Here is a 27,973-nt window from a genome sequence, read left to right as displayed (position 1 = left end):
TCCAATTTTCTGGCACCTCACCTGTGACTATTGATGGCACAAATATCTCAGTCAGAGGCCCAGTTATCACTTCCTTAGCTTCCCACAGAGTTCTCGGGTACACCTGATCAGGTCCTGGGGATTTATCCACTTTTATATGTTTCAATACATCCAGCACTTCCTCCTCTGTAATATGGACATTTTGCAAGATGTCACCATCTATGTCCCTATATTCTATATCTTCTATGTCCTTTTCCACAGCAAATACTGATACAAAATAGTATCTGCCCCATTTTCTGTGGCTCCACACAAAGGCCTCCTTGCTGACCTTTGAGGGGCCCTTTTTTCTCCCTAGTTACCCTTTTGTCCTTTACGTATTTGTAAAAACCCTTTGGATCCTCCTTAACTCTGTTTGCCAAAGCTATCTCATGTCCCCATTTTTAGATTAGATTACTTACAGTGTGGAAACAGGCCCTTCGGCCCAACAAGTCCACACCGCCCCGCCGAAGCGCAACACACCCATACCCCTACATTTACCACTTACCTAACACTACGGGCAATTTAGCATGGCCAATTCACCTGACCTGCTCATCTTTGGACTGTGGGAGGAAACCGGAGCACCCGGAGGAAACCCACGCAGACACGGGGAGAACGTGCAAACTCCACACAGTCAGTCGCCTGAGGCGGGAATTGACCCGGGTCTCTGGCACTGTGAGGCAACAGTGCTAACCACTGTGCCACCGTGCCACCCACAAATTTTGCCCTCCTGTTATCCCTCTTAAGTATACTCCTCCTTCCTTTATACTCTTCTAAGGATTCAATCGATCTATCCTGTCTGTACCTGACATATGCTTCCTTCTTTCTCTTAACCAAACCCTCAATTTCTTTAGTCATCCAGCATTCCCTGTACCTACAGCTTTCCCTTTCACCCTGACAGGAATATACTTTCTCTGGATTCTCATTACCTCATTTCTGACAACTTACCATTTTCCAGCCATCCTGCAAACATCTGCACGTTCCCCTCACCCCCATCAGCTTTGGAAAGTTCTTGCCAAATACCATCAAAATTGGCCTTTCTCCAATTTAGAACTTCAACTTTTAGATCGATTACATCTTTTTACATCATAATTTTAGAACAAATAGAATTATGTTTGCTGGCCCCAAAGTGCTCCCCCACTGACACCTCAGTCACCTGCCCTGCCTTATTTCCCAAGAGTAGGTCATGTTTTGCACCTTTTCTGGTCGGTAAATCCACATACTGAATCAGAAAATTTTCTTGTACACACTTAATAAACTCCTCTTCATCTAAACCCTTAACACTATGGCAGTCCCAGTCTATGTTTGGAAAGTTAAAATCTCCAACCATAACCACCCTATTATTCCTACAGATAACTCAGATCTCCTTACGTATTTGTTTCTCAATTTCCCTCTGACTATTGGGGGGTCTATAATACAATCCCAAGCAGATGATCATCCCTCTCTTATTTCTCAGTTCCACCCAAATAACTTCCCTGGATGTATTTCCAGGAATATCCTCCCTCAGTACAGCTGTGATGCTATCCCTTATCAAAAATGCCACTTGCCCTCCTCTCTTGCCTCCCTTTCTATCCTTCCTCTCGTATTTGTATCCTGAAACATTAAGCTGCCAGTCCTGCCCATCCCTGAGCTATGTTTCTGTAATTCCCTGCCCTGACTGTTTGACTCGCTTCTGTTCTCAACTGTACCAGTCTCAGATTGATCTCTTTCCTCTTGGGGGCGGCACGGTGGCACAGTGGTTAGCCGGGTTCAATTCCCGCCTCAGGCGACTGACTGTGCGGAGATTGCACGTTCTCCCTGTGTTTGCGTGGGTTTCCTCCGGGTGCTCCGGTTTCCTCCCACAGTCCAAAGATGTGCCGGTCAGGTGAATTGGCCATGCTAAATTTCCCGTAGTGTTAGGTAAGGGGTAAATGTAAGGGAATGGGTGGGTTGCGCTTCGGCAGGTCGGTGTGGACTTGTTGGGCCGAAGGGCCTGTTTCCACACTGTAATGTCATGCAATCTAATCTAATCTAATCTAATCTCACTATCACCCCCTCCCCCCACCACCACACCCACTCCCCACACCCCCCACACCCTCCCCCTACCACCACCCCCCCACACCCTTCCCCCCCAACCACTACCACCTCCCCTCCTCACCCAACCTTACTATTTTAAATCCCCCAGAGCAGCTCTAGCAAATCTCCCAGCCAGTATATTAGTCCCCTTCCAATTTAGGTGCAATCCGTCCTTCTTGTACAGGCCACTTCTACCCCAAAAGAGATTCCCAAGATCCAAAAATGTGAATCCATCTCCCATACACCAGCTCCTCAGCCATGTATTCATCTGCTCTATCCTCCTGTTCCTGCCCTCACTCACTGGTAGCAGATATTACTACTCTCAAGGTCCTCCTTTTTAACTTCCTGCCTAACTCTTTGTAATCTCCCTTCAGACTCTCAACCTTTTCCCTTCCAATGTCATTGGCTCCAATGTGTATAATGACCTCCTGCTTGCCCCTCTCCCCCTTGAGAACACTCTGCACCCTCTCTGAGACACCTTTGATCTTGGCACCAGAGAGGCAACACACCATTTGGATTTTTTGCTGCAAGCTGCAGAAACGTTTGTCTGTGCCTCTGACTAGAGAGTCCCGTAACACAATCGAACACTTGGAACCTGACGTTCCCCACATTAAATTGGAGCCTGTCTTAATACCGTAAACCTGGCTGTTCGTGTGACATTCCCCTGTGAATCCATCACCCCCTACATTTTCCAAAAGAGCATACTTGTTAGAAATGGGGATCGCCACAGAAGACTCCTGCACTACCTGCCTACCTCTCTTAGTTTTCCTGGAGTTAACCCATCTATGTCATACAGTCATAAAGTCATAGAGATGTACAGCACGGAAACAGACCTTTCAGTCCAACCCGTCTATGCCAACCAGTTATCCCAATCCAATCTAGTCCCACCTGCCAGCATCCGGCCCATATCCCTCCAGACCCTTCCTATTCATATACCCATTCAACTGCCTCTTAAATGTTGCAATTGTACCAGCCTCCACCACATCCTCTGGCAGCTCATTCCATACACGCAACACCCTCTGCGTGAAAACATTGCCCCTTAGGTCTCCTTTATATCTTTCCCCTCTCACCCTAAACCTATGCCCTCTAGTTCTGGACTCCCCCACCCCAGGGAAAAGTCTTTGTCTATTTATCCTATCCATGCCCCTCATAATTTTGTAAACGTCTATAAGGTCAACCCTCAGCCTCCGACGTTCCAGGGAAAACAGCCCCAGCCTGTTCAGCCTCTCCCTGTAGCTCAGATCCTCCAACCCTGGCAACATCCTTGTCAATCTTTTCTGAACCCTTTCATGTTTCACAATATCTTTCTGATAGGAAGGAGACCAGAATTGCATGCAATATTCCAACAGTGGCCTGACCAATGTCCTGTACAGCTGCAACATGACCTCCCAACTCCTGTACTCAATACTCTGACCAATAAAGGAAAGCATACCAAACACTTTCTTCACTATCCTATCTACCTCCACTTTCAAGGAGCAATGGACCTGCACTCCAAGGTCTCTTTGTTCAGCAACACTCCCTAGGACCTTACCATTAAGTGTATAAGTCCTGCTAAGATTTGCTTTCCCAAAATGCAGCACCTCGCATTTATCTGAATTAAACTCCATCTGCCACTTCTCAGCCCATTGGCCCATCTGGTCCAGATCCTGTTGTAATCTGAGGTAACCCTCCTCGCTGTCCACTGCACCTCCGATTTTGGTGTCAAATGCAAACTTACTAACTGTACTTCTTATGCTCGCATCCAAATCATTTATGTAAAGGACAAAAAGTAGAGGACCCAGCACCGATCCTTGTTGCACTCCACTGGTCACAGGCCTCCAGTCTGAAAAACAACCCTCCACCACCACCCTCTGTCTTCTACCTTTTAGCCAGTTGACTGCATCTGTGGCTTTTCTCCCTTCCTATGACTGCAATCCATCACATCCCCTTGCTCTTGTAAATTCCTCATTTCCTCTAACTGTCGCTTCAATCTGAGAGGATTTGCAACTAATGGCATTTACTCCAGTATAATCCTCACTAACATGTAAACTCTCCCTCAACTCCCACATCTGACAAGAAGAGCATATCACTCGACTAACGGCAATTTTTGCTTCTTTCAATCCATAGACGTAGAAATGAACTCTGTCTTATTCCTCTACAAAACACTGCTCCAGGTTAAATTAATACTTATGACTTATATTTTTAAGTTTAATCAAGAGATAGATCTCAATATAACATATAATCAAGAAATAGACCACTCTACTCACTATTGCAGACTTACTGTAAGGCCATACCGAAAATATTCACTTCTCTGTTTCCTCCAAGATCAGGTGTGAATTTCACTGTTTGTTAATTTTCCCAGACGCACTCCGATGTCCAGTGATACATGAATTCAAACAGCAAAGGCAGTAACTGTACAGGTTCACTGCTGGGTCAGTGAGCAATGTGGGTCTGTCTCTCTCTCTCTCTCTCCTTCTCCTGCACTGACCTGACCTTGTGCTTCCTTTGTCTGTACCTCTCCCTTTTAAAACTTCTGCTCTTTTGACTTTTTTTCTCCAAAGTTCCAAACAATGCAGCAGCAGATAAAACAGTAATTGCTGCTCCTGGAATTCGAAGGACCATAAACAGCAGAAAGAAATTCAATGGGACCTTTTCCTCATTTACATCAATAGACCCACAGCCCCCCATGACCACAGTTTCAGATCAGCAGGAGAAGGACAGGGACTCGGTGTAAACAGGTGCTGCCCCATTGGCCATCTAAAACACCCAAAACCCATCCCCTTTACAGCCTGAGAGACTCTGGGAGTGAAACCTGTTCATGGAGCATCACCTCAAACAGAGCTACACAATCTCACCTCAATTCCCTGACAGTAACAGCCATGTCCTGCCTGTCCTCAGGGAATTGAGGTAAGTCTTCACTTGAATCTCTCCCAGACTATGATGGTTTTAGCTGTCATCTTTCCTTCATTAGCACTAATGCCTGTTTCAGTAAAATGACCTCCACAAGTTCTGGAAGGCACTCAGCATGGGCTGCATGGGAGACAGGTTTGGAGGTGAATGGCCTGGTAAAACAGCCAGAAACCCTGACAGGTCACTCCGTGAGGAGACAGTGAGGCCTGCAGATGCTGGAGGTCAGAGTTGAGAGTGTGTTGCTGGAAATGCACAGCAGGTCAGGCAGCATCCGAGGAGCTGGAGAATCGATGTTTTGGGCCAGAACCCTCCATTAGGAATGAAGCTGGGAGCCTCAGGAGGTGGAGAGATAAATGGGAGGGGCATGGGGCTGGGGAAAAGGTAGCTGAGAGTGCAATATTTGGATGGAGGTGGAGGTAAAGGTGATAGGTCAGAGAGGAGGGTGGACAGATAGGTGGGAAGGAAGATTGACAGATGGGAGAAGTCATGAGGTTGGTACTGAGCTGGAAGGTTGGAACTGGGGTAAAGTGGAGGGGGGGGGAATGATGAAACTGGCGAAGTCCACATTGATGCCCTTGGGATTGAAGGGTCCTGAGATGGAAGATGAGGCGTTCTTCCTCCAGGCGTCGGGTGGAAAGGGAGTGGCGATAGAGGACGCCCAGAATGTCATGTCCTCGACAAAGTGGGAGGGGAAGTTGAAATGTTCAGCCATGGGGTGGGGGGGTTTGGTTGGTGTGGGTGTCCCAGGGATGTTCCCTAAAGCAATCTGTAGAAGGTGTACAATTTCCCCAGTGTAGAGGAGACCAAATCAGGAGCCACGGACACAATAAATGACATGTGTGGAAGTGCATGTGAAACTTTGATGGATGTGGACAGAGGTGAGGGGGGGGGAGGTGTGGGCGCAGGTTTTGCAATTCCTACGGTGGCAGGCAAAGGTGCCAGGATGGGAGGGTGGCTTGTTAGGGGGCATGGACCTGACCAGGTAGTGGTGGAGGGAACGGTCTTTGCAGAAAGTGGATGGGATGGGGACGGGGATGTATCCCTGCTGGTGGGGTCCATTTGTAGGTGGTGGAAATGGCAGAAGATGACGCGATGTATCCAGAGGTTGGTGGAGTGGAAGGTGAGGACCAGGGAAGTTCTGTCCTTGTTGTGGTTGGAAGGGTGGGGTTTGAGGCTGGAAGTTCGGGACGTGGATGAGATGTGGTGGAGGTGAAATTTCGGTCCTTAAAGATGGAAACCATCTGGTGTGTTCTGTGGTGGAACTGGTCCTCCTGGGAGCAGATGCACAGGAGGTGGAGGAATTTGGAAAATGGGAGAGCATTTTTGCAGGAGGTAGGGTGGGAGGAAGTGTAATCCAGGTAGCTGCTGGAGTTGGAGAGTTTTCAAAAAATGTCAGTGTTGTGTCGGTCCTCATGGATGGAGATGGTGAAGTCTAGGAAGAGGAGGGGAGTGTCACAGATGGCCCAGGTGAATTTTAGGTTGGGGTGGAATGTGTTGGTGAAGTTGATGAACTGTTCAACTTCCTCGTGCTGCCGGTGGATCTTCGGAAGATGGACTGTTCTACGTAGCCAGCAAAGCGATGGGCATAGCAGGGGCCCATGTGGGTGCCCAGGGCTACCTGTTTTGTCTGGAGGAAGTGGGAGGATTCGATGGAGAAATTTTTGAGGATGGAGACCAGTTCAGCCAAATGTATCAGAGTGTCAGTGGAAGGGTACTGGTGGGGATGCTGGGAGAGGAAGAAATGGTGGGCTTGGAGGCCCTGGTCATGGCGGATAGAGGTGTAGAGGGTCTGGATGTCCATGGTGAAAATGAGGCATTGGGAGCCGGGGAAACAGAAGTCTTAGAGGAGGTGGAGGCATGGGTGGTGTCCCGCACAAATGTGGGGAGTTCCTGGACCAGGGAGGACAGGACAGTATCGAGGTAGGTGGAGATGGGTTCAGTGGAGCAGGAGCAGGCTGAGACAATAGGTCGGCCGGGGTAGTCAGGCTTGTGGATCTTGGGTAGGAGGTAGAATTGGGCAGTGCGGGGTTCCTCGACAATGAGGTTGGAAGGTGGGTGGGAGATCCCCTGAAGGGATGAGATTGTGTATGGTCTGGGAGATGATGGTTTGGTGATGGGGGGGGGGGGGTTAAGTCATGGTCGAGGGTGCAGTAGGAGGATGTGACTTTGAGTCTGGCTTCAGCGGTGTAGAGGTCAGTGCACCAAACCACCACTGCACCCTCTTTGTCCACTGGATTGATGGTGAGGTTGGGGTTGGAGCGGAGGGAGTGGAGGGCTGTGCATTGTGAGGGTGGGAGGTTGGAGTGGGTGAGGGGGGTGAACAAGTTGAGCCAGTTGATGTTCTGGCAGCAGTTTGAAATGAAGAGATCAAGGGCGGGTAACAGGCCAGCATGGGGTGTCGAGGTGGATGGGGTGTCTTGGAGGTGGGAGAAGGGATCCTCGGTGGGTGGGCAGGAATCTTGGTTGTAAAAGTAGGCCCAGAGGAGGAGGTGGCGGAAAAAACGTTCAAGGCCACAGTGTGTGACAAACTCATTAATCTGGGAGTGTAGAGGAATAAAAGTGAGGCCAATATTGAGGACAAAATGTTCATCCTCAGTGAGGGCGAGGTCTGGGGGAATGGTGAAGACTCGGCATGGATGGGGGCTAGGACCTGGAGTGAGGCTGGAATTCAAGGTGGGGGTGGAGACAGTAACTTGAGTGGGCGTGGTTATGGGGACACTGGCTATTCCTTAACTCCTTGAGTGGGTATTCCTTAACTCTGTCCAGGGGTGAGTTTCTCATGATAAGGGACTGGAGCTATCACAGGACTCAGCAGCAACCTCCACAGAGATGGCCAGGCAGTGAGGCCAAATATGGCCCCAATCAGGGACCATGATCCTCCAGTGCTGCAATGCTGCTGGTGTTACACAGGCCCCTGCTCTGTCAGGAGTTGAGTAACATGGTGGAGGGCTCTCTCACTAGGAGGGCAGTGGACCATGGGTAACTGATATAACTGACAGCTTTAGGGAGCTGCAATGCTCACAGTGGTCCTGGAGTAGTGCAGACAGTCTTTCAGAGGGATCACTGTCCAACCTGAGGTTCCTCACAGGACTTTGTATCGTTCTCACCACTGAAGAGAGAGACATTTGTGAGTGCCCCGATTTGAAGGTGTCTGCTCGGTCTCTCCCGTGTCCAGCAGCGTTCTCCTCTCCCAATGAGGCTGCTGTCTGGACACTGCTTCCGACCCTCCCCCGGGCCCTGTACTTCCTGGTAAAGTTAAAGATGGTGAATGGGGAGGTGACCAATTAGGAATCTGCTTTGTGTAAAGTTGCTTTGGTGGGAACACTGAGGTCATACCCAGGATCCGGAAAATTATAACCCAATAATTTCCCAGTTGGCATCACATTTCCTCCTCCTTCCCTGCCTTACCCTGTTAGACAGGCGAGAGAGAAATGTCTCAATGTGTTTGTATCGACCCAGCTGCTTCAACTGTGTTATTGTTGGTGAAGCTAATGTTCTGGTTTATCTTTTCCATTTTAGCCCGATTCTCCACCATGCAGCTCCTGGGACTCTGGTGGAAATGGTAAGTGAAGATTGTTTTAAAATGCCGACATCACTCAATACTGGAATGTGTAAATGAGGGAATGATTCTCATGATTAATAATTCTCCAATACAGGCCCCTTCGATCTGAATGGATGTAACACCCTCATAAACGGAATAGGGAACAAGGTGGATACAATCACTTGCAGATGTGACCGTCTGGGTTTCTTCTTTGCCCTAACACTGGAATCGAAGGTATGAATCGTGCTCATCTCCACACTGTAAATAAACTCCAATATAAGGTTCAATTGGCCTGGAAAGTGAGACTGTTATCACATTCTTACTGCAGTTCAATACAGCTCTGCCCAAGTCTTGAACATGCCTCTGCAAAATATTCTGTAGCTCTCCCACCCCAGTCTCTATGTTTATTTTTAATCTGTTTAAAAACCAGCAATGTAACAATATTTCGGCCTCTCAGTTCAGATGAACCTCCTGCTTGAAATCCCGTTCTGACTTTGATATCAGTGCCCATACATGGATTTTCAATGGGCCTCCCAACTCTGCTGCAGTGTCTGAGCTCCCGCTAGTGCAGACAAACCAGGGAAATCAGTCATGTTTTTTCATTCTCTCCCAGGATGCAGGTGTTGTTGGATGGGCCAACAATAGTTCCCTGTCCCTAATTGCTCTGGAGAAGCTGGTTGTGTGCTGCCTACTTGAACCTCCATAATGTTTATCCCCACAATGCTGACAGGAGGGGAGTTCTGGGAGTTTTACTCAGTGGCTGTGAACGAATGGTGATTTATGACCAGATCAGATGGTGTGTGGCTTGAAGGGTAACTTGCAGACGGTGCTGATTTCATTCACCTTCTGGCATCATCCTTCTTGATGATGGATGGAGCAGGTTTGAAAGGTGATTTTCAAGGAGTTTTGGTGAGTTAATCCAATAAATGGTACTTACTGCTACCACTGTGATCCTGAGCTGCACGTAGTGAGTGTTGAAGGTGGTGGATGTGATGCCAACCAAGTGGTTGCCTTTATCCTGCGAACTGCCAAGCTTCTAGAATGTTGTTCCTCATTCAGAATTCTCCCGAGATTAACATACGGGCAAATGTTTTATTGACATTAATTTTAAGACAGCTCGAATATAATAACAGAAATGTGTTGCTGAGTCTGAGTTTTGGGCCCCATATCGAAGGAAGGGTATTGGAGGAAGTCTCGAGGAGGCTTAAAAGAATGATCCCGAGGATAAAGGGCTTGTCCCATGAGGAGCAAATGGGAACTCTGGGAACATACTCAATGGCATGTAGTCGGATGAGGGGGATCTGACTGAAACTTGATACTAAGAGGCCTGGATTGAGTGGATGTGGAGAAAATGTTTCCACCAATAGGAGATTAGGACCCGGGGACACAGCCTCAGGGTGAAGGGACGACCATTTAGATGAGGAGGAATTTCTGCTGCCAGAGGGTGCTGAAGCTGTGGATCTCATTGTCCAAGTGTCTTTAAGATAGAGATGGACAGGTTCTTGATCAGTAAGGGAGTAAGGGTTATGGGGAGCAGGCAGGAGAATGTGGTTGAGGAACAGGCCAGCCATAATTGAATGCTAGAGCTGATTCAATGGGCTGAATGGCCTCATTCTACCCCTGTCTTGTGGCCTCAGCAGGACATTTCTGCTCTCGTAATCTTGCCCTCTCCAAGTGAATGCTAACATTGCATTTGCTTTCCTCACCGTCAGATGTGATACATAATCCCCACATCTAAGTAAATAGAAGTATGATCTATACAATCTATCAAGGTCGATTTCATTTTAAGATCTGACCTGTCCAGTCCCGTCATCAGCTGGAACCATAGTAAGGACAAGTGGAGAGTATCCCATCAGAATGCTGAGGTGTGCCTTGTAGACAGGCTTACGAGTGCAGAGGTGAGTCACTCACAGCAGAATACCGAGCCGCTGACCTGCTCTCACAGCCACAGGACTGATATAGCTGATCAGTCCCATTTCTGGTCAGGGGTAAGACCATGATGTTATAAGGTGCGGGGGAGGGGGGGGGGGGTGGAAGTCAACAATAGTAATGGCTTGAATGTTCGATTCTCTCTTGTTGGAGATGATTATTGTCTGACAGTTAGTGTGAATGTTATCTGCCATTAATTTCCTTCAAACATTTGTTTTCTCTCTTTATCTCCCAATTCATTCTCAAATTTATTGATTTTTTTTCATTCACCTCCTCTGGTCAGTGCAGTTATCTTTGTTTCAGAGTTATCTGTAAATCCCAGACACAAGTTTGACCAGTTTACATGGCAATTCCGTTCATTTCAAAACTTTTCCTCCATAGGTTACTAATTGGTCCTAAATCTGTTCCTTAAAAATCTCTTTGCCTGTTGTAAAGTCTGGATATTGTCTTTCACACTGAATATCTCATCATTCGTGTTTCCCAGTTTGCATCAGCATTTCGAACTTTAATTGTTCTTTTCATGTCAAAGCATCAGTAATCCATCCGCCCTGGTTTTTAATTCTGCACTCAGCCAACTATTCTGAGCCATCAGCAATTCCTTGTTCTATTCACGGTATTTGTCAAACGATCTCAGAGAGGTTTTTGATATTTGACGTTTTAAAGTGAAGATCAATCTTTGTTGAATTTGCTTCCACATGTTTATCATTGAGACATTGTAAGTTCTCGCTCAAGTACTTTAGTTCCAGTGACCGATGCTGAAGTGCTCTCACCAGTTTGTATTTTCTTCAGCAAATTCACCATTTCAGCACAAAATTGGTTCACCACTTGATCAGCTTTTCCTTGAACTGTCATTATCAGCAATAGGCTGCTTGGGTTTGGTCTCAGTAATTGTGGAGAGTTTGGATAAGACCAACGTGATCAGGAGCTGCAACAACACACTCATCAATGACACTGTCCCAGTATCTCTCAAAAGATGAATTTTTTCCTTGGTTTTGTTGGAGAGGAAAGGGAATACTTCTCACTGAGAGATAAAACCTCTGTAACCTCCTGTAATCTGGCTAAGTTCAATGGAGGTCAAGGAAATATTTCCTTATCTATCCTGAGGTACATTCTCTATTCTAGAAGGTTCTGGGAGAACATGCTGCTCTTCTATTGCCCCTGGTTTATGGGTCCATTTCCAGCAATCAGTGCAATGTTGTTCCTGTGTTACATCTTGCTTCAAAAGAAACATCGGCTTTTGAATTTCACTCCCGCTCTCAGCATCTCTCAGTTTGACTTGAGGAGAGTGTCCTTTTGGGTGGAAATTTCTGCTCCCTTGAGTGGCATGGGAAATGGTAAGAAAATTGGGAAAATACAGAGAGAATGGAAAAATCAGGTCCTCAATGTTGGGAATAACATTTCCAGTTTTCCCAACAGTTCACACAGCAAATTCCGAATCTTGCACATGAGCAGTCACCATTTCATTTCCATGAAGTTGCATCTCATTATCAGCCCCAATCCCGTCACTGTATGCAGCTTCCAGTTCTCCTCCCTGTCCCTGAGAAACTAGATGACACCAATTCAAACTAAACTACATGGATGTCACTGCGGTTACCTGGCAACTGCAGCTTATTGCCTCCTTCTCCATGCCTTTGGACAACTCCATCTTTCCAACATTTCACCACATGCTCCATGGACACTGTCCTCTTCCACCCTTGATCCATGCAAGTGGGCATCACCAAACACCCAGCCTCAGCACATCATCACAGCTGCTTTTAGACAAAACACACACCTCGTCACCCCCTTCAGACTTCACTTTCGAGCTCAGGGATGCTAATGAGCTGCTTGCTTCTGCCAGTTACTTTGCAGACAGGGACACATATGAATCTCATACATCTACAAATGATGTACGTGTTGACTCAGTCAAGCAGCCTGAACAGTGGGATTCTCCCCTCGAGCTGGTTTCTCCCAGGTACAGGGTGCTATAGAGTGCACCCATCTTGCTCTGATCGTTTCCTATCACCAGCCGGTAAACATCGGCAACTGAAAAGGTTCCCACTTCATCAACTCCATCAAAAACTGATGACACCTTTACATAAGGCTCAGACTGAGGCAGAACAGAGACACGACACTGTCCATGTTTCCACCAGGGCCATAATGGAACTGATCGTAGACCTGTTGACGTTGGTAATACTGTCCAATGAAGAAAGATTGAAAAAAAATTGGTCTTTATTCTCTAGAGTTTCAAAGAATAAGAAATGATTTCACTGAAAAATGCAAAATAGTTAAAGGGATAGACTGGGTTGATGCGGGTGAAACGTTACCCCTCGTGGGGGGGGGTCTAGAACCAGGAACAATTGAAAAATAAGGGGGATGCCACTTCGGTGTGAATGAGGAGAATTGTTTTTACTCAGAGGGTTGTGAACCTTTGGAACTCTCAGTCTTCCAAAGAATTCTCCGCAGAAGGATGTGGAGAATCCAGATTTGAGTATGTTTAAGGGAGAGATTGATACATTTCTGGTGGTCACTAATATAGGGATAGGGTGAGTAAAGGACTTTTGAAATGTTCAATCAGCTATGATCATACTGAAGGGCAGGGCAGTTTCATGGGCTGAATGGCCATCTTTGGCTCTTGCATTCCTGTGAGGCTTTGCTGCCTGCACTGCTCCTGTCGGGACTTAGAGTCGAACCAGAAATGGTGTGCAACTTCATTGAGGAAGTTTCTGAGGAGGAAGATGAGGATCAGGACATTGACAAGGAGAGGTGCCCAAGGAAGCATGATAGAGCTATGTTTCATCAAGCACGAGGAAATTACTGAAACCTGTTTCCAGGATGAATGTGCTGGGTTTTCAACTTCCTTTCATTCTGTAACTCTCGGTGAGGTGTAAGGCAAGACACCCCAGATCAGTATGTGTGGAGCAGACAATTTGTGCCCTCCTTGAGCTTGTCTGTTAATGAAGAAATGGGTTTGTTCTTCATGTGATTGTCTGCTTGCTCTCTTCAGGTGCTTCCACCTTCCAGTATCTGCACTTTGCAGGTTTTCCTGCTATTTTGGAGAAAGCAGCAGTCAGTGAGATAGGACAGTCCCATCTCATGAGGTTATAGAACATAGAACATGGAACATAGAACATAGAACAATACAGCACAGAACAGGCCCTTCGGCCCACGATGTTGTGCCGAACTTCTATCCTAGATTAAGCACCCATCCATGTACCTATCCAAATGCCGCTTAAAGGTCGCCAATGAATCTGACTCTACCACTCCCACGGGCAGCGCATTCCATGCCCCCACCACTCTCTGGGTGAAGAACCCACCCCTGACATCTCCCCTATACCTTCCACCCTTCACCTTAAATTTATGTCCCCTTGTAACACTCTGTTGTACCCGGGGAAAAAGTTTCTGACTGTCTACTCTATCTATTCCTCTGATCATCTTATAAACCTCTATCAAGTCACCCCTCATCCTTCGCCGTTCCAACGAGAAAAGGCCGAGAACTCTCAACCTATCCTCGTACGACCTACTCTCCATTCCAGGCAACATCCTGGTAAATCTTCTCTGCACCCTCTCCAAAGCTTCCACATCTTTCCTAAAGTGAGGCGACCAGAACTGCACACAGTACTCCAACTGTGGCCTAACCAAAGTCCTCTACAGCTGCAACATCACCTCACGACTCTTGAATTCAATCCCTCTGCTAATGAACGATAATACTCCATAGGCCTTCTTACAAACTCTATCCACCTGAGTGGCAACCTTCAAAGATCTATGTACATAGACCTCAAGATTCCTCTGTTCCTCCACCTGACCAAGAACCCTACCATTAACCCTGTATTCCGCATTCTTATTTGTTCTTCCAAAATGGACAACTTCACACTTGGCAGGGTTGAACTCCATCTGCCACTCCTCAGCCCAGCTCTGCATCATATCTAAGTCCCTCTGCAGCCGACAACAGCCCTCCTCACTGTCCACAACTCCACCTATCTTTGTATCATCTGCAAATTTACTGACCCACCCTTCGACTCCCTCATCTAAGTCATTAATAAAAATTACAAACAGCAGAGGACCCAGAACTGATCCCTGCGGAACTCCACTTGTAACTGGACTCCATGCTGAATATTTACCATCTACTACCACTCTCTGACTTCGACCGGTTAGCCAGTTTTCTATCCAATTGGCCAAATTTCCCTCTATCCCATGCCTCCTGACTTTCCGCATAAGCCTACCATGGGGAACCTTATCAAATGCCTTACTAAAATCCATGTACACTACATCCACTGGTCTACCCTCATCCACATGCTTGGTCACCTCCTCGAAGAATTCAATAAGACTTGTAAGGCAAGACCTACCCTTCACAAATCCGTGCTGGCTGTCCCTAATCAAGCAGTGCCGTTCCAGATACTCGTAAATCCTATCCCTCAGTACCCTTTCCATTACTTTGCCTACCACAGAAGTAAGACTAACTGGCCTGTAATTCCCGGGGTTATCCCTATTCCCTTTTTTGAACAGGGGCACAACATTCGCTACTCTCCAGTCCCCTGGTACCACCCCCGTTGCCAGTGAAGACGAGAAGATCATTGCCAACGGTACTGCAATTTCCTCTCTTGCTTCCCACATAATCCTAGGATATATCCCGTCAGGCCCGGGGGACTTGTCTATCCTCAAGTTGTTCAAAATGTCCAACACATTTTCCTTCCTAACAGATATCTCTTCTAGCTTATCAGTCCGTTTCACACTCTCCTCTTCAACAATACAGTCCCTCTCGTTCGTAAATACTGAAGAGAAGTACTTGTTCAAGACCTCTCCTATCTCTTCCGACTCAATACACAGTCTCCCACCACTGTCCTTGATCGGACCTACCCTCGTTCTCGTCATTCTCAGGTTTCTCACATACGCATAGAATGCCTTGGGGTTATCCTTGATCCTATCCGCCAGGGATTTTTCATGCCCTCTCTTAGCTCTCCTAATCCCTTTCTTCAGGTCCCTTCTGGCTATCCTGTATCCCTCCACTGCTCTGTCTGAACCTTGTTTCCTCAACCTTATGTAAGCCTCCTTCTTCCTCTTTACTAGACATTCAACCTCCCTCGTCAACCAAGGCTCCCTCACACGACCATTTCTTTCCTGCCTGATCGGTACATACATATCAAGGACACGTCGTATCTGCTCCTTGAAAAAGTCCCACATTTCCACCACATCCTTCCCTGACAGCCTATGCTCCCAACGTATGCTCCTCAAATCCTGTCTTACAGCATCGTAATTTCCCTTCCCCCAATTGTAGAAACTTCCTTGTTGTGCGCACCTATCTCTCTCCATAACCAAGGTGAAAGTCACAGAATTGTGGTCGCCATCACCAAAATGTTCACCCACTAACAAGCCCACCACTTGTCCCGGTTCGTTACCGAGTACCAAATCCAATATGGCCTCCCCTCTGGTTGGACAATCTACATACTGCGTTAGAAAAGCTTCCTGGACACACTGCACAAACACCGCCCCATCCAATCTACTTGATCTAAAGAGCTTCCAATCAATATTTGGGAAGTTGAAGTCGCCCATGACTACGACCCTGTGGCTTCTACACCTTTCCAAAATCTGTTTCCCAATCTGTTTCTCCACATCTCTGCTGCTATTGGGGGGCCTATAATAAACACCCAACAAGGTGACTGCACCTTTCCTATTTCTGACTTCAGCCCATACTACCTCCAGAGGCAGATCCCCCTCAAACTTCCTTTCTGCAGCCGTTATACCATTTCTAATTAGCAATGCCACCCCCCCTCCTTTTTTACCACCCTCCCTAATCTTACTGAAACATCTGTACCCAGGAACCTCCAACAGCCATTCCTGTCCCTCATCTATCCATGTTTCCGTGATGGCTACAACATCGTAGTCCCAGGTACCGATCCATGCCTTAAGTTCACCCACCTTATTTCTGATACTCCTTGCATTGAAGTATACGCACTTGAGCCCATCTCTGTGTCTGTAAGTAGTCCCTGTCAGTGCTACCTTCTCCACAGCCTCCCTACAGTCTTGGACATCCTGACACACAGCTAGCTTACTTGCTGGACTACAAGTCCGGATCCCATCCCCAAATTAGTTTAAACCCCCCCGAAGAGTGCTAGCAAACCTACCCCCCAGGATATTGGTGCCCTTCTGGTTCAGGTGCAACCCGTCCTGTTTATACAGGTCCCACCTTCCCCAGAATGCAGTCCAATTGTCCAAATATCTGAAGCCCTCCCTCCTACACCATCCTTGCAGCCACGTGTTCAACTGCACTCTCTCCCTATTCTTTGCCTCTCTGTCACGTGGCACCGGCAACAACCCAGAGATGACGACTCTGTCTGTCCTAGCTTTTAGCTTCCAGCCTAACTCCTTGAGCTCTTGAATGACCTCCCCGCCCCTCTTCCTACCTATGTCGTTGGTGCCAATGTGTACCACAACTTCTGGCTGCACACCCTCCCCCTTAAGGATTCTGAAGACACGGTCCGAGACGTCTCGGACCCTAGCACCCGGGAGGCAACAAACCATCCGAGAGTCTCGCCCATGTCCACAGAACCGCCTGTCCGTCCCTCTAACTAGAGAGTCTCCTATAACTAGCGCTCTCTTCTTCTCCCCCTTTCCCTTCTGAATCTCAGAGCCACAGACCCCTTCACTGCAGCTTACACCTGCAAGGCTGTCCCCCCCAACAGTTTCCAAAGCTGTATACTTATTTTTTAGGGGAACGACCATAGGGGAACCCTGCACTGCGTGCTTCTTCCCCTTCCCACCTCTAACTGTTACCCAGCTACCTCTGTTCTCTGGCGTAACTATGTCCCTGTAGCTTCTATCGATCACCCTCTCAGCCTCTCGAATAATCCTCAGCTCATCCAGCTCCAGTTCCAGTTCCCTAACTCGTTCGGTGAGGAGCAGGATCTGACTGCATTTCCTGCACACGAAGTCGGCAGGAGTATCGGTGGTCACCCCTACCTCAAACATCCTGCAGGAGGAACATTCCACCGCCTGCGCTGCCATGACTGTGCACTGTCTCCAAAAACAAGAACACTGAGTCAATAACCTGTGGACTTTAAAGTTAGGTTAGAGGAGGAGGGTGGGAGGGAGGCCCTACAGGAGTAGGACCTGGGGTCTAGAACACACCCACTCAAATACTAATCACTTGCCTTCCCGCCCAGCTATGCGCTCCAACCTCACTTCCGCTGCCCGCTACAGGTAAGTAATTTTGAAACAAACTGTCTTACCTTAGCTTTAGTCTCCCGGGTTCGTTTTTCCTCGGCCGCTGCTCCCACTCAAGTTTTAGATCTTCAACAACAGCATGAGATCTGAGTGTTGGGTGATGCAGTCCCTCACGATTTGCAGCAGGTTGGGAGCAATTCTGAGGGACCTCCATTACAGCCTTCCATCATTGGTTAGACTTCAATGGGTCAAACTGCTCAATTGCCCTGAAAAACTTGGGCATCCTGTTGGGCAGCACCTAACCAGAGAGAAGCAGTGTTTTGTGCAGATTCTCTCAGCAGATCATTGTGCTATGAGGGAGAGGGAAGATGTGAACGCCCCATTGTGTACCTCCCAGCTTTTAATGACAATACACTCCCTCCGAAAGCTGAGAGATTGAATAAAACGTTGCCTGCAGAGATATGTGATATCATCACTGAACCTACCCTCTCACTGTCAAGGGTTGTGTAAATGTGGATGATTTGTGCAGGCCAGGCCCTATCAGAATCCCTGAACATTGTTTTTATCCTTAGTGTTGTTAACATTAACCTGCCTTAGCTGTAGTCATCGAGGTCACAGTTCAGGATCCATAATTCTGATGCTATCTGCAGTCAAGGAGTTGGGTGCTTCTGAGAGAATGAGTAAGGCTTGGCCATGACAGCTTCTTTCTCCCTTGGGATATCTGAAAAGGCTGCTCACCTCTCACTAGCTCCAACAGCTGCACAGACAATGAAGCCGACACTTTGAGAATGCAAAGGAGCATATTCTTAGAGAAATGCACTGATGTGTCATCCTGTCACCCATACACCCTCAGTGCAGTTTTTAATTTCCTTTCAGTCTCAGTCCGATGTCTCAGTGCAGTCCGGCCTTCTGCTGCTGGGATAGAGGCAATGTTCTCTGTAGCCGGTCTTGTTAGCCTGGAAGACTTGGTTGGTCACCCAAATCAGGGATATTTGATTCTAGAGGGCCCAGGATAGCTGAGATTGTCCTGCCGGGTTTCAGGTTCATCCCTCTTGGCTTGGACTTCAGTAGGTATTAGCATCAGAGGCAGGAGGGAGGTGAAGGGGCCAGACACCACTAGACTGTCCTGAGAAGCTGCGGGAGGTCTCATGTGGGACTCCTTCTCCTGTGGGTGTCTGCTGACACCATCCTGTCTCCCTGAGAGGAAGAAGGATCTGGAATGAGGTTGAGGTCCCTCATCCCCCTTTGTCTTTGCCATTGATGCTGAGAGCTGATAGCTACACTAATGGAGTTCAGGCCTGTGTGTAAAAGCAGCAGACACTTGGTGTGCAGGACCTGGGTTTCCAGAGCAGTCACCAGCCTGTCCATCGTGCCAGAGCTAGCATTGGTGCACTCATCCATCCTTGGATTCACTTTCCTGCCTGCTGCAGACAAGCTTGTATACTGTTGCTGGGTGTTTCTCTGCATGTTGCTGATCTCCTTTAATTGCTGTGAACAGAGGGTCATATTCTGCCTGGTGTTGTGCAGGTGCCTGGTCTCCAGTTCTCTCCTGACCAGTGACCTGGGATATTTCTTCCTCGGCCAACTGTGGGACAGCAGAATGATGTGCTCACCAGACTGTGCCCCTATCTCTAATCTAGAAAGTGTACCCACTGAGATGAAAGTCTGAGCTGGTACAGGGTGCAGTGAAAGCCTTGCTGGGACATCCTCTGAGCACTCAGCAGCATCCTCTTCAGAGGTGGGGTTCGAACTGAAGCACTCCAGTCTGTGTCTCTTCTTTGTGGTGGTTTGCTGGGTCTCACAAGAGCCTGCATAAGAGAAGAAAGGGAACTAATTGTGTGAAAGGACGAAAGGTCGGTGCGTATTGAGAACGTGTTGGCGCTGGCAATAACGAGAAAGCAGCACAGCACGGCCCAATCAAACTGGAGGGGAAGTGGTGGGAAAGTGGGAATGTAACTGGATGAGTAATGCTGAACCCCAGGTCGGTCTTCTGGGGACATGGTTTTCAATCACACCATGGCTGTTTGTCAGGTTTGCCAGGGAGATTGGAGGAGCTGAATGTTATTTAATGAAGAAAGCCTGCAGAAAACGACAAAAGAGGGTTTTGGTAGTTCTCTTCCAGGAATCTCAAAACGTTAGTGTGTAAGTTCAGAAGGTAATAGGAAAGGCCAATGGAATGTTGCTCCTTATTTCAAAGGGAATGAAGTGTAAAAATAAGGACGACTTGTTAAAATGAAACTGGGCACCTGCTGGAACACACCAAGAAGACAGTGAACAGTTTGGTCCCCTACTCTAAGGAAAGATGTACGGACATTGGAGGCAGTCCCGAAATGTTCACTGTGTGGGTCCCAAGGAAAAGGGGGTGCAGGAGCAGAGGGTCTTGGGTGTTTAGGCGCGCAGATCATTGAAGGTGGTGGGACAAGTGGAGAAAGCAGTTGAAGCCCACAGTATTCTCACCTGTATTAGTAGGGGCATGGAGTACAAGAACAGGGAGGCAATGTTGAACTTGTATAATTCATTGGTTAGACCGCAAGTGGAGTATTGTTAGGAGATGTGGGCATATTATTATAGAAAGGATGTAAGTGCATTGGAGAGAATGCAGAAGTAATTTACAAGAATACGTCCAGGAATGAGGAATGATAGTGATGGGAATAGATTGAAGAAGTTGACACTGTTCTCATTCGAGAGAGGATGGCTGAGAGGAGATTTGATAGAGGCTTTTGAAACCGAGTGGGCTGGATGGAACCCACAGGGAGAAACTGCTCCTGCTTGTGAAAGGAACAAGGACAAGAGGGCAGGGAGTTAAAGGGATGGGCAAATCAAACAGGGGTGATGTGAGAACAAACAAACACATTTTCACTGAGTGAAGAGTTAGAGTATGGAATGTACTGCCTGGAAATGTGGTGCAGGCAGGTTCAATTGATGCCTTCAACAGGGCGTTGGCTGGTTATTTGGATCAAAATCATATGCAAGGTTTTGGGGAGGAGGCAGGAGATTGGGATGAGGTAATGATGCTTGTTTGAAGAGGTGTGCAAGCACAATGGGCCAAATGGCCTCATTCTGCATTGTAAGAATTCTGTGATTCTGTATGGAGGGATATCGCTATGATAAGAAGTTGATGAGATTTTGCCTGTACTTGAAGTCTCACAGATTGGGAGATGACCTTGTTGAAACATTTCAGGTTATGGGGGTTTGACAGTTGAGATGCTGAGGGTTATTTCTCTTTGTGAGAGAGTTCAGGGGCAGAGGGAATAATCTCAGAGTAAGGTGTGTCCGTTTAAGACAGAGACGATGAGGAATGTCTTTTCTCCGAGGCACTGGTCGTATGAAACTATTTACTGCAGAGGCCTGGAGAGACTGGGCCATAAAGTGTATTAAAGACTGAGTTCGACAGATTTTTATTCAGTGACAGAGTTAAGAATTATTGGAGAAAGGTCGGGAAGTGGAAGTGAGGATGATCACATCACCCTTGAACTTATTGAATCACAGAGCAGATACGATGGGCCAAATGGCCTCCTTCTGCTCCACTGTATTATGATCTTATTAAATTGTGGAACAGGCCCAAATGCCTGTCTGTCCTGTTCCTGCTCCATGTCCATCTGTTTATATATGTCCCTGCCTGCTAGGCCTCAATGTTTAGCAGGTACATCTGGAACCTCCACCAGACTGGGAAGGCTGAATAGGGCCCCAGTGAGAGCTGTATTAAAGCTTCAATTTTAAATGTTTGGATTTCCTTCAGCAGTCCAATACTTGATCTCAGCCTGAGCCTCTGGTTAGCCCCAATTCCACTCCTGTTAATGTGGGATTCCCCTCCAATCAGGGATAGATAGAGCAGTTACACAATAGCACCCACTGAAGGGATTAGACTTGGGAATTCTCACATTTGGAGTCTGCGGACTGACATTTTGTGAAAAAAATGATTTTGTTTTCTTCACCATTGAAGTATTTAAACATTTATCCAATACACAATGATGCTTGGGGACTGATCAAGTACAGGGACATTCTGGAATGTTCCCTGATCTCCTTTCACTTGCTCAAAACCAATTACACTTCTCATTTTTCTGTGCTCTGATGACAGGTAGAGACATGAAGATGTTTAACATTTCCATGTTGGAGATGAATCAATCTATGAAATACTTATAGTATGAATCTTTAATTTAGGATGATCTGTTGCAATATTTTTACCATATTTCTTTACAGGACATTTTTGCCTTTTTTCCAAGTGGTGACCCATTTAAAATTACAACACAGAGTAACCTTTCCAATCATGTCAGTGTCACTACCCCAGTGACAGGCAGACCCTGTGAAACACCCCCGGTAAGACTGAATTATCCTTCAGTATCTCAATTCCATTATTTATAAACATCGATTTGATTGAAAAATATCTCACGTATGAATTTCCACTTTAGGAATCATCCTCCAGCCTGTCCTCTTCAGCAGGTAAATGAACTTTATCATAAAATCGACTGTTCAGTTTTGGGAATTGTGCTACAGTGATGGCTGTATTAGTGCAGAACTTGCTGGATGGAAGCACAGCGGGAGAAAGACCACTGTAACAGCAGATTATGGAAATATCTTGTTTGAATTTTCTTATAAAACACAGTCCCCATTTATCTCTCCACCCTGGAGGCTCTCTGCTTCTATTCCCGATGAAGGACTTTTGCCTGAAATGTCAATTTTCCTGCTCCCCAGATGCTGCCTGACCTGCTGTTCTTTTCCAGCACCACTCTAATCTAAACCACAGTTCCAATGATTTCAGCTTTATGGTGTATCCATTGTTTTACTGCAAATGTAGAGCAACCTGCTGTTAGTTTCCAAAGTCTTCAGAATAGAATTAAATATGAGATAATGATGGTAATGGTATTTTATATTCAGGATACTTCCCCTCAGGAGTCCACCAATCTCACTAACTTGGTGTAGTCTTCCCCCGAACCTGTCTCTCCCCCCTCCCACCAGATCCTGTTGATTTTCACTCATGCACTGCTCTGCATCAACCATCATTCCCCTCAGCTTTCACAGCAACCTTCAGCCAGAAGTGCTGAGTGGATGATCCATCTTGGCCTCCTCCAGTGGCCCCCAGCGTTAGAGATACCAATCTTCAGCCAATTCAGTTCACTCCACATAATATCAAGGGATGGCTGGAAATGCTGGATTCTGCAAAGGACCTGACAACATTTTTTGATTCCTTACAGTGTGGAAACAGGTCCTTCAGCCCAACCCGCCAAAGCGCAACCCACCCAGACCCATTCCCCTACATTTACCCCTTCACCTAACACTACGGGCAATTTAGCATGGCCAATTCACTTAATCTGCACATTTTTGGACTGTGGGAGGAAACCGGAGCACCCGGAGGAAACCCACGCAGACACGGGGAGAATGTGCAAACTCCACACAAATAGTCACCTGAGGCGGGAATTGAACCCGGGTCTCTGGCGCTGTGAGGCAGCAGTGCTAACCACTGTGCCACCGTGCCGCCCACAAATAGTACAATAGTACTGGCAATAGTGCTGAAGACTTGTGTTCCAGATCTTGCAACATTCCTAGCTAAGCTGATTCAGTACAGTTACAAAACTGGGATCTACACAATAATGTGGAAATTTGCCCAGGCATGTCCTGCACATAAAAGGCAGGACAAATCCAATTCCCACCCATCAGTCTACTCTCGACCATCAGGAAAGTGATGGAAGGTGTCCATCAACAGTGCGTTCCAGCAGCACCTGCTCAGTAACGCCGAGTTTAGGTTCCACCAGGCCACTCAGCTCCTGACCTCATTATAGCATTGGCTCAAAAATGGACAAAAAAACTGAATTCCAATGGTGAGGTAAGAGTGACAGTCCTTGACGTCAAGGCTGCATTCAACCAAGTGTGGCATCAAGGAGTCCGAGCAAAACTGGAATTAGTGGGCATCAGGAGGCAAAATCTTTGGTATTTAGAGTCATCCCTTGACACATAGGAAGATGCTCGTGGTTGTTGGAGGTCAGTCATCTTAGCTCCAGGACATCTCTGTACACATTCCTCAGAGTAGTGTCCTAGGCCCAAACATCTTCAGCTGCTTCATCAATGATCTTCCCTCCATCACCAAGTCAGATGTGGGGGTGTTTGCCAATGATTGCTCAATGTTCAACATCATTCATGACTCCTCAGATACTGAAGCAGCCCAAGTTCAAATGTAACAAGATCTGGACAATATCCAGGCTTGGCCTGACAAGTTTCAAGCCACACAAATGCGAGGGTGTGACCATCACCAAGAAGACACAATCTAACCCCCACCCCTCGACATTCAATGATGTTCCCATCACTGAATGCTCCACCATCAACATCCTGGGGTTATCATGAACCAGCAACTCAACTGGACTCACCACATTAACCCAGTGGCTACAAGAGCAGGTCAGAGGCTGTGACGAGTAACTCCTGACTCTGCAAAGCCTGTCCACCATCTGCAAGGTACAAATCAGGAGTGTGAGCGAATATTCCCCACTTACCTGGATGAGTGCGGCCCCAAAGATGCTCAACAAGCTTGACACCATCCAGGATAAAGCAGCCCGCTTAATCCCCACTAAATCAACAAGCATCCACTCCCTCCATCACTGATGCTCAGTAACAGCAGTGTGAACTATCGACAAGATGCACTGCAGAAATTCACCAAAGATCCTCAGACAGCACCTTCCAAACCCACAACCACACCCATCTGGAAGGACAAGGGCAGCACAGACATGGGAACACCACCACCTGCATATTTCTCACCAAGACACTCACCATCGTGACTTGGAAATATATCACCATTCCTTCACCATCGCTGGGTCAAAATCCTGGAATTCCCTCCCTAATGGCATTGGGGGTCAACCCACAGCAGGTGGACTGGTTCAAGAAGACAGCTCACCCCCACCTTCCCAAGGGCAGCTGGGACGGGCAATAAATGCCGGCCAGCCAGCAACGCCCACATCCCCCAAATGAATAAATAAATAAAGAGCCCTTTCTTACATTACCCACGGGCTTATGACTAAACGGAAACATGGATAGATGAGGGACAGGAATGGCTGTTGGAGGTTCCTGGTTACAGATGTTTCATTAAGATTAGGGAGGGTCTTAAAAAAGGAGGGGGGGTGGCATTGCTAATTAGAAATGGTATAACGGCTGCAGAAAGGAAGTTTGATGGGGATCTGCCTCTGGAGGTAGTATGGGCTGAAGTCAGAAATAGGAAAGGTGCAGTCACCTTGTTGGGTGTTTATTATAGACCCCCCAATAGCAGCAGAGATGTGGAGAAACAGATTGGGAAACAGATTTTGGAAAGGTGCAGAAGCCACAGGGTCGTAGTCATGGGTGACTTCAACTTCCCAAATATTGATTGGAAGCTCTTTAGATCAAGTAGATTGGATGGGGCGGTGTTTGTGCAGTGTGTCCAGGAAGCTTTTCTAACGCAGTATGTAGATTGTCCAACCAGAGGGGAGGCCATATTGGATTTGGTACTCGGTAATGAACCAGGACAAGTGGTGGGCTTGTTAGTGGGTGAACATTTTGGTGATGGTGACCACAATTCTGTGACTTTCACCTTGGTTATGGAGAGAGATAGGTGCGCACAACAAGGAAGTTTTTACAATTGGGGGAAGGGAAATTACGATGCTGTAAGACAGGATTTGAGGAGCATACGTTGGGAGCATAGGCTGTCAGGGAAGGATGTGGTGGAAATGTGGGACTTTTTCAAGGAGCAGATACGACGTGTCCTTGATATGTATGTACCGATCAGGCAGGAAAGAAATGGTCGTGTGAGGGAGCCTTGGTTGACGAGGGAGGTTGAATGTCTAGTAAAGAGGAAGAAGGAGGCTTACATAAGGTTGAGGAAACAGGGTTCAGACAGAGCAGTGGAGGGATACAGGATAGCCAGAAGGGACCTGAAGAAAGGGATTAGGAGAGCTAAGAGAGGGCATGAAAAATCCTTGGCGGATAGGATCAAGGATAACCCCAAGGCATTCTATGCGTATGTGAGAAACCTGAGAATGACGAGAACGAGGGTAGGTCCGATCAAGGACAGTGGTGGGAGACTGTGTATTGAGTCGGAAGAGATAGGAGAGGTCTTGAACAAGTACTTCTCTTCAGTATTTACCAACGAGAGGGACCGTATTGTTGAAGAGGAGAGTGTGAAACGGACTGATAAGCTAGAAGAGATACCTGTTAGGAAGGAAGATGTGTTGGACATTTTGAACAACTTGAGGATAGACAAGTCCCCCAGGCCTGACGGGATATATCCTAGGATTATGTGGGAAGCAAGAGAGGAAATTGCAGTACCGTTGGCAATGATCTTCTCGTCTTCACTGGCAACGGGGGTGGTACCAGGGGACTGGAGAGTAGCGAATGTTGTGCCCCTGTTCAAAAAAGGGAATAGGGATAACCCTGGGAATTACAGGCCAGTTAGTCTTACTTCTGTGGTAGGCAAAGTAATGGAAAGGGTACTGAGGGATAGGATTTACGAGTATCTGGAAAGACACTGCTTGATTAGGGACAGCCAGCACGGATTTGTGAAGGGTAGGTCTTGCCTTACAAGTCTTATTGAATTCTTCGAGGAGGTGACCAAGCATGTGGATGAGGGTAGAGCAGTGGATGTAGTGTACATGGATTTTAGTAAGGCATTTGATAAGGTTCCCCATGGTAGGCTTATGCGGAAAGTCAGGAGGCATGGGATAGTGGGAAATTTGGCCAATTGGATAGAAAACTGGCTAACCGGTCGAAGTCAGAGAGTGGTGGTTGATGGTAAATATTCAGCATGGAGCCCAGTTACAAGTGGAGTTCCGCAGGGATCAGTTCTGGGTCCTCTGCTGTTTGTAATTTTTATTAATGACTTAGATGAGGGAGTCGAAGGGTGGGTCAGTAAATTTGCAGATGATACAAAGATAGGTGGAGTCGTGGACAGTGAGGAGGGCTGTTGTCAGCTGCAGAGGGACTTAGATATGATGCAGAGCTGGGCTGAGGAGTGGCAGATGGAGTTCAACCCTGCCAAGTGTGAGGTTGTCCATTTTGGAAGAACAAATAAGAATGCGGAATACAGGGTTAATGGTAGGGTTCTTGGTCAGGTGGAGGAACAGAGGGATCTTGGGGTCTATGTACATAGATCTTTGAAGGTTGCCACTCAGGTGGATAGAGTTTGTAAGAAGGCCTATGGAGTATTATCGTTCATTAGCAGAGGGATTGAATTCAAGAGTCGTGAAGTGATGTTGCAGCTGTAGAGGACTTTGGTTAGGCCACAGTTGGAGTACTGTGTGCAGTTCTGGTCGCCTCACTTTAGGAAAGATGTGGAAGCTTTGGAGAGGGTGCAGAGAAGATTTACCAGGATGTTGCCTGGAATGGAGAGTAGGTCGTACGAGGATAGGTTGAGAGTTCTCGGCCTTTTCTCGTTGGAACGGCGGGCAGTGGTGTTTTATTTCTCTCTTCACAGAAAGAGCGGGAGCAGCAGGGGGAAGTGACGAAGACCAGAGAGGCAGCCAAGACCCGGAAGCAGGTATAGCGTAAGCTTACGTGGGTAGGTTTTTTCCCTATAAAAGCACGCAGGAGAAGAATCTGAGGCACTACAGAGGTAGTGCCTCCCACCCGCCCTCCTCCTCTAATCTAATAATAAGACCTGTTGTGGGAAGGAGGTAAACATAGAAACATAGAAACATAGAAAAATATAGCGCAGTACAGGCCCTTCGGCCCTCGATGTTGCGCCGACCGAAGCCTACCTAACCTACACTAGCCCAATAACCTCCATATGCTTGTCCAATGCCTGCTTAAATGACCATAAAGAGGGAGAGTCCACCACTGATACTGGCAGGGCATTCCATGAACTCACAACCCGCTGAGTAAAAAATCTACCCCTAACATCTGTCCTATACCAACCACCCCTTAATTTAAAGCTGTGTCCCCTAGTAACTGCTGACTCCATACGCGGAAAAAGGTTCTCACTGTCAACCCTATCTAAACCCCTAATCATCTTGTACACCTCTATCAAATCGCCCCTAAACCTTCTTTTCTCCAATGAGAAAAGCCACAAGTGCCTCAGCCTTTCCTCATACGATCTTCCTACCATACCAGGCAACATCCTGGTAAACCTCCTCTGCACTCGTTCCAATGCCTCCACATCCTTCCTATAATATGGCGACCAAAACTGCACACAATACTCCAGATGAGGCTGCACCAGAGTCTTATACAACTGCAACATGACCTCAGGACTCCGGAACGCAATTCCTCTACCAATAAAGCCCAGTACACCATATGCCTTCTTCACAGCACTATTTACCATGGTGGCAACTTTCAAAGATCTGTGTACATGGACACCAAGATCCCTCTGCTCATCCACACTACCAAGTAGTCTACCATTAGCCCAGTAATCCATCTTCTTGTTACTCCGACCAAAGTGAATGACTTCACACTTAGCTA

At 47.2% G+C, this 27,973-nt stretch overlaps 1 protein-coding gene across 1 annotated transcript in view; it reads left to right on the top strand.

Moving 5' to 3' along the window:
- LOC140496210 (uncharacterized) overlaps positions 1 to 22,033 on the top strand; it is an 82,773-nt gene extending 60,740 nt beyond the window's left edge. The window contains exons 7-10 of the mRNA XM_072595709.1: positions 8,479 to 8,521; positions 8,616 to 8,734; positions 21,767 to 21,883; positions 21,976 to 22,033. Coding sequence (XP_072451810.1) covers positions 8,479 to 8,521; positions 8,616 to 8,734; positions 21,767 to 21,883; positions 21,976 to 22,014 — 318 coding nt within the window. The 3' untranslated portion in view covers positions 22,015 to 22,033. The remainder of the gene's footprint in view (positions 1 to 8,478; positions 8,522 to 8,615; positions 8,735 to 21,766; positions 21,884 to 21,975) is intronic.
- The last annotated feature ends 5,940 nt before the right edge of the window (positions 22,034 to 27,973 follow it).

Source organism: Chiloscyllium punctatum, chromosome 26, assembly GCF_047496795.1.
Source record: "Chiloscyllium punctatum isolate Juve2018m chromosome 26, sChiPun1.3, whole genome shotgun sequence".
In the NCBI taxonomy this organism is placed as follows: Eukaryota; Metazoa; Chordata; class Chondrichthyes; order Orectolobiformes; family Hemiscylliidae; genus Chiloscyllium; species Chiloscyllium punctatum.
This window is presented reverse-complemented; position numbering and strand designations above follow the sequence as displayed.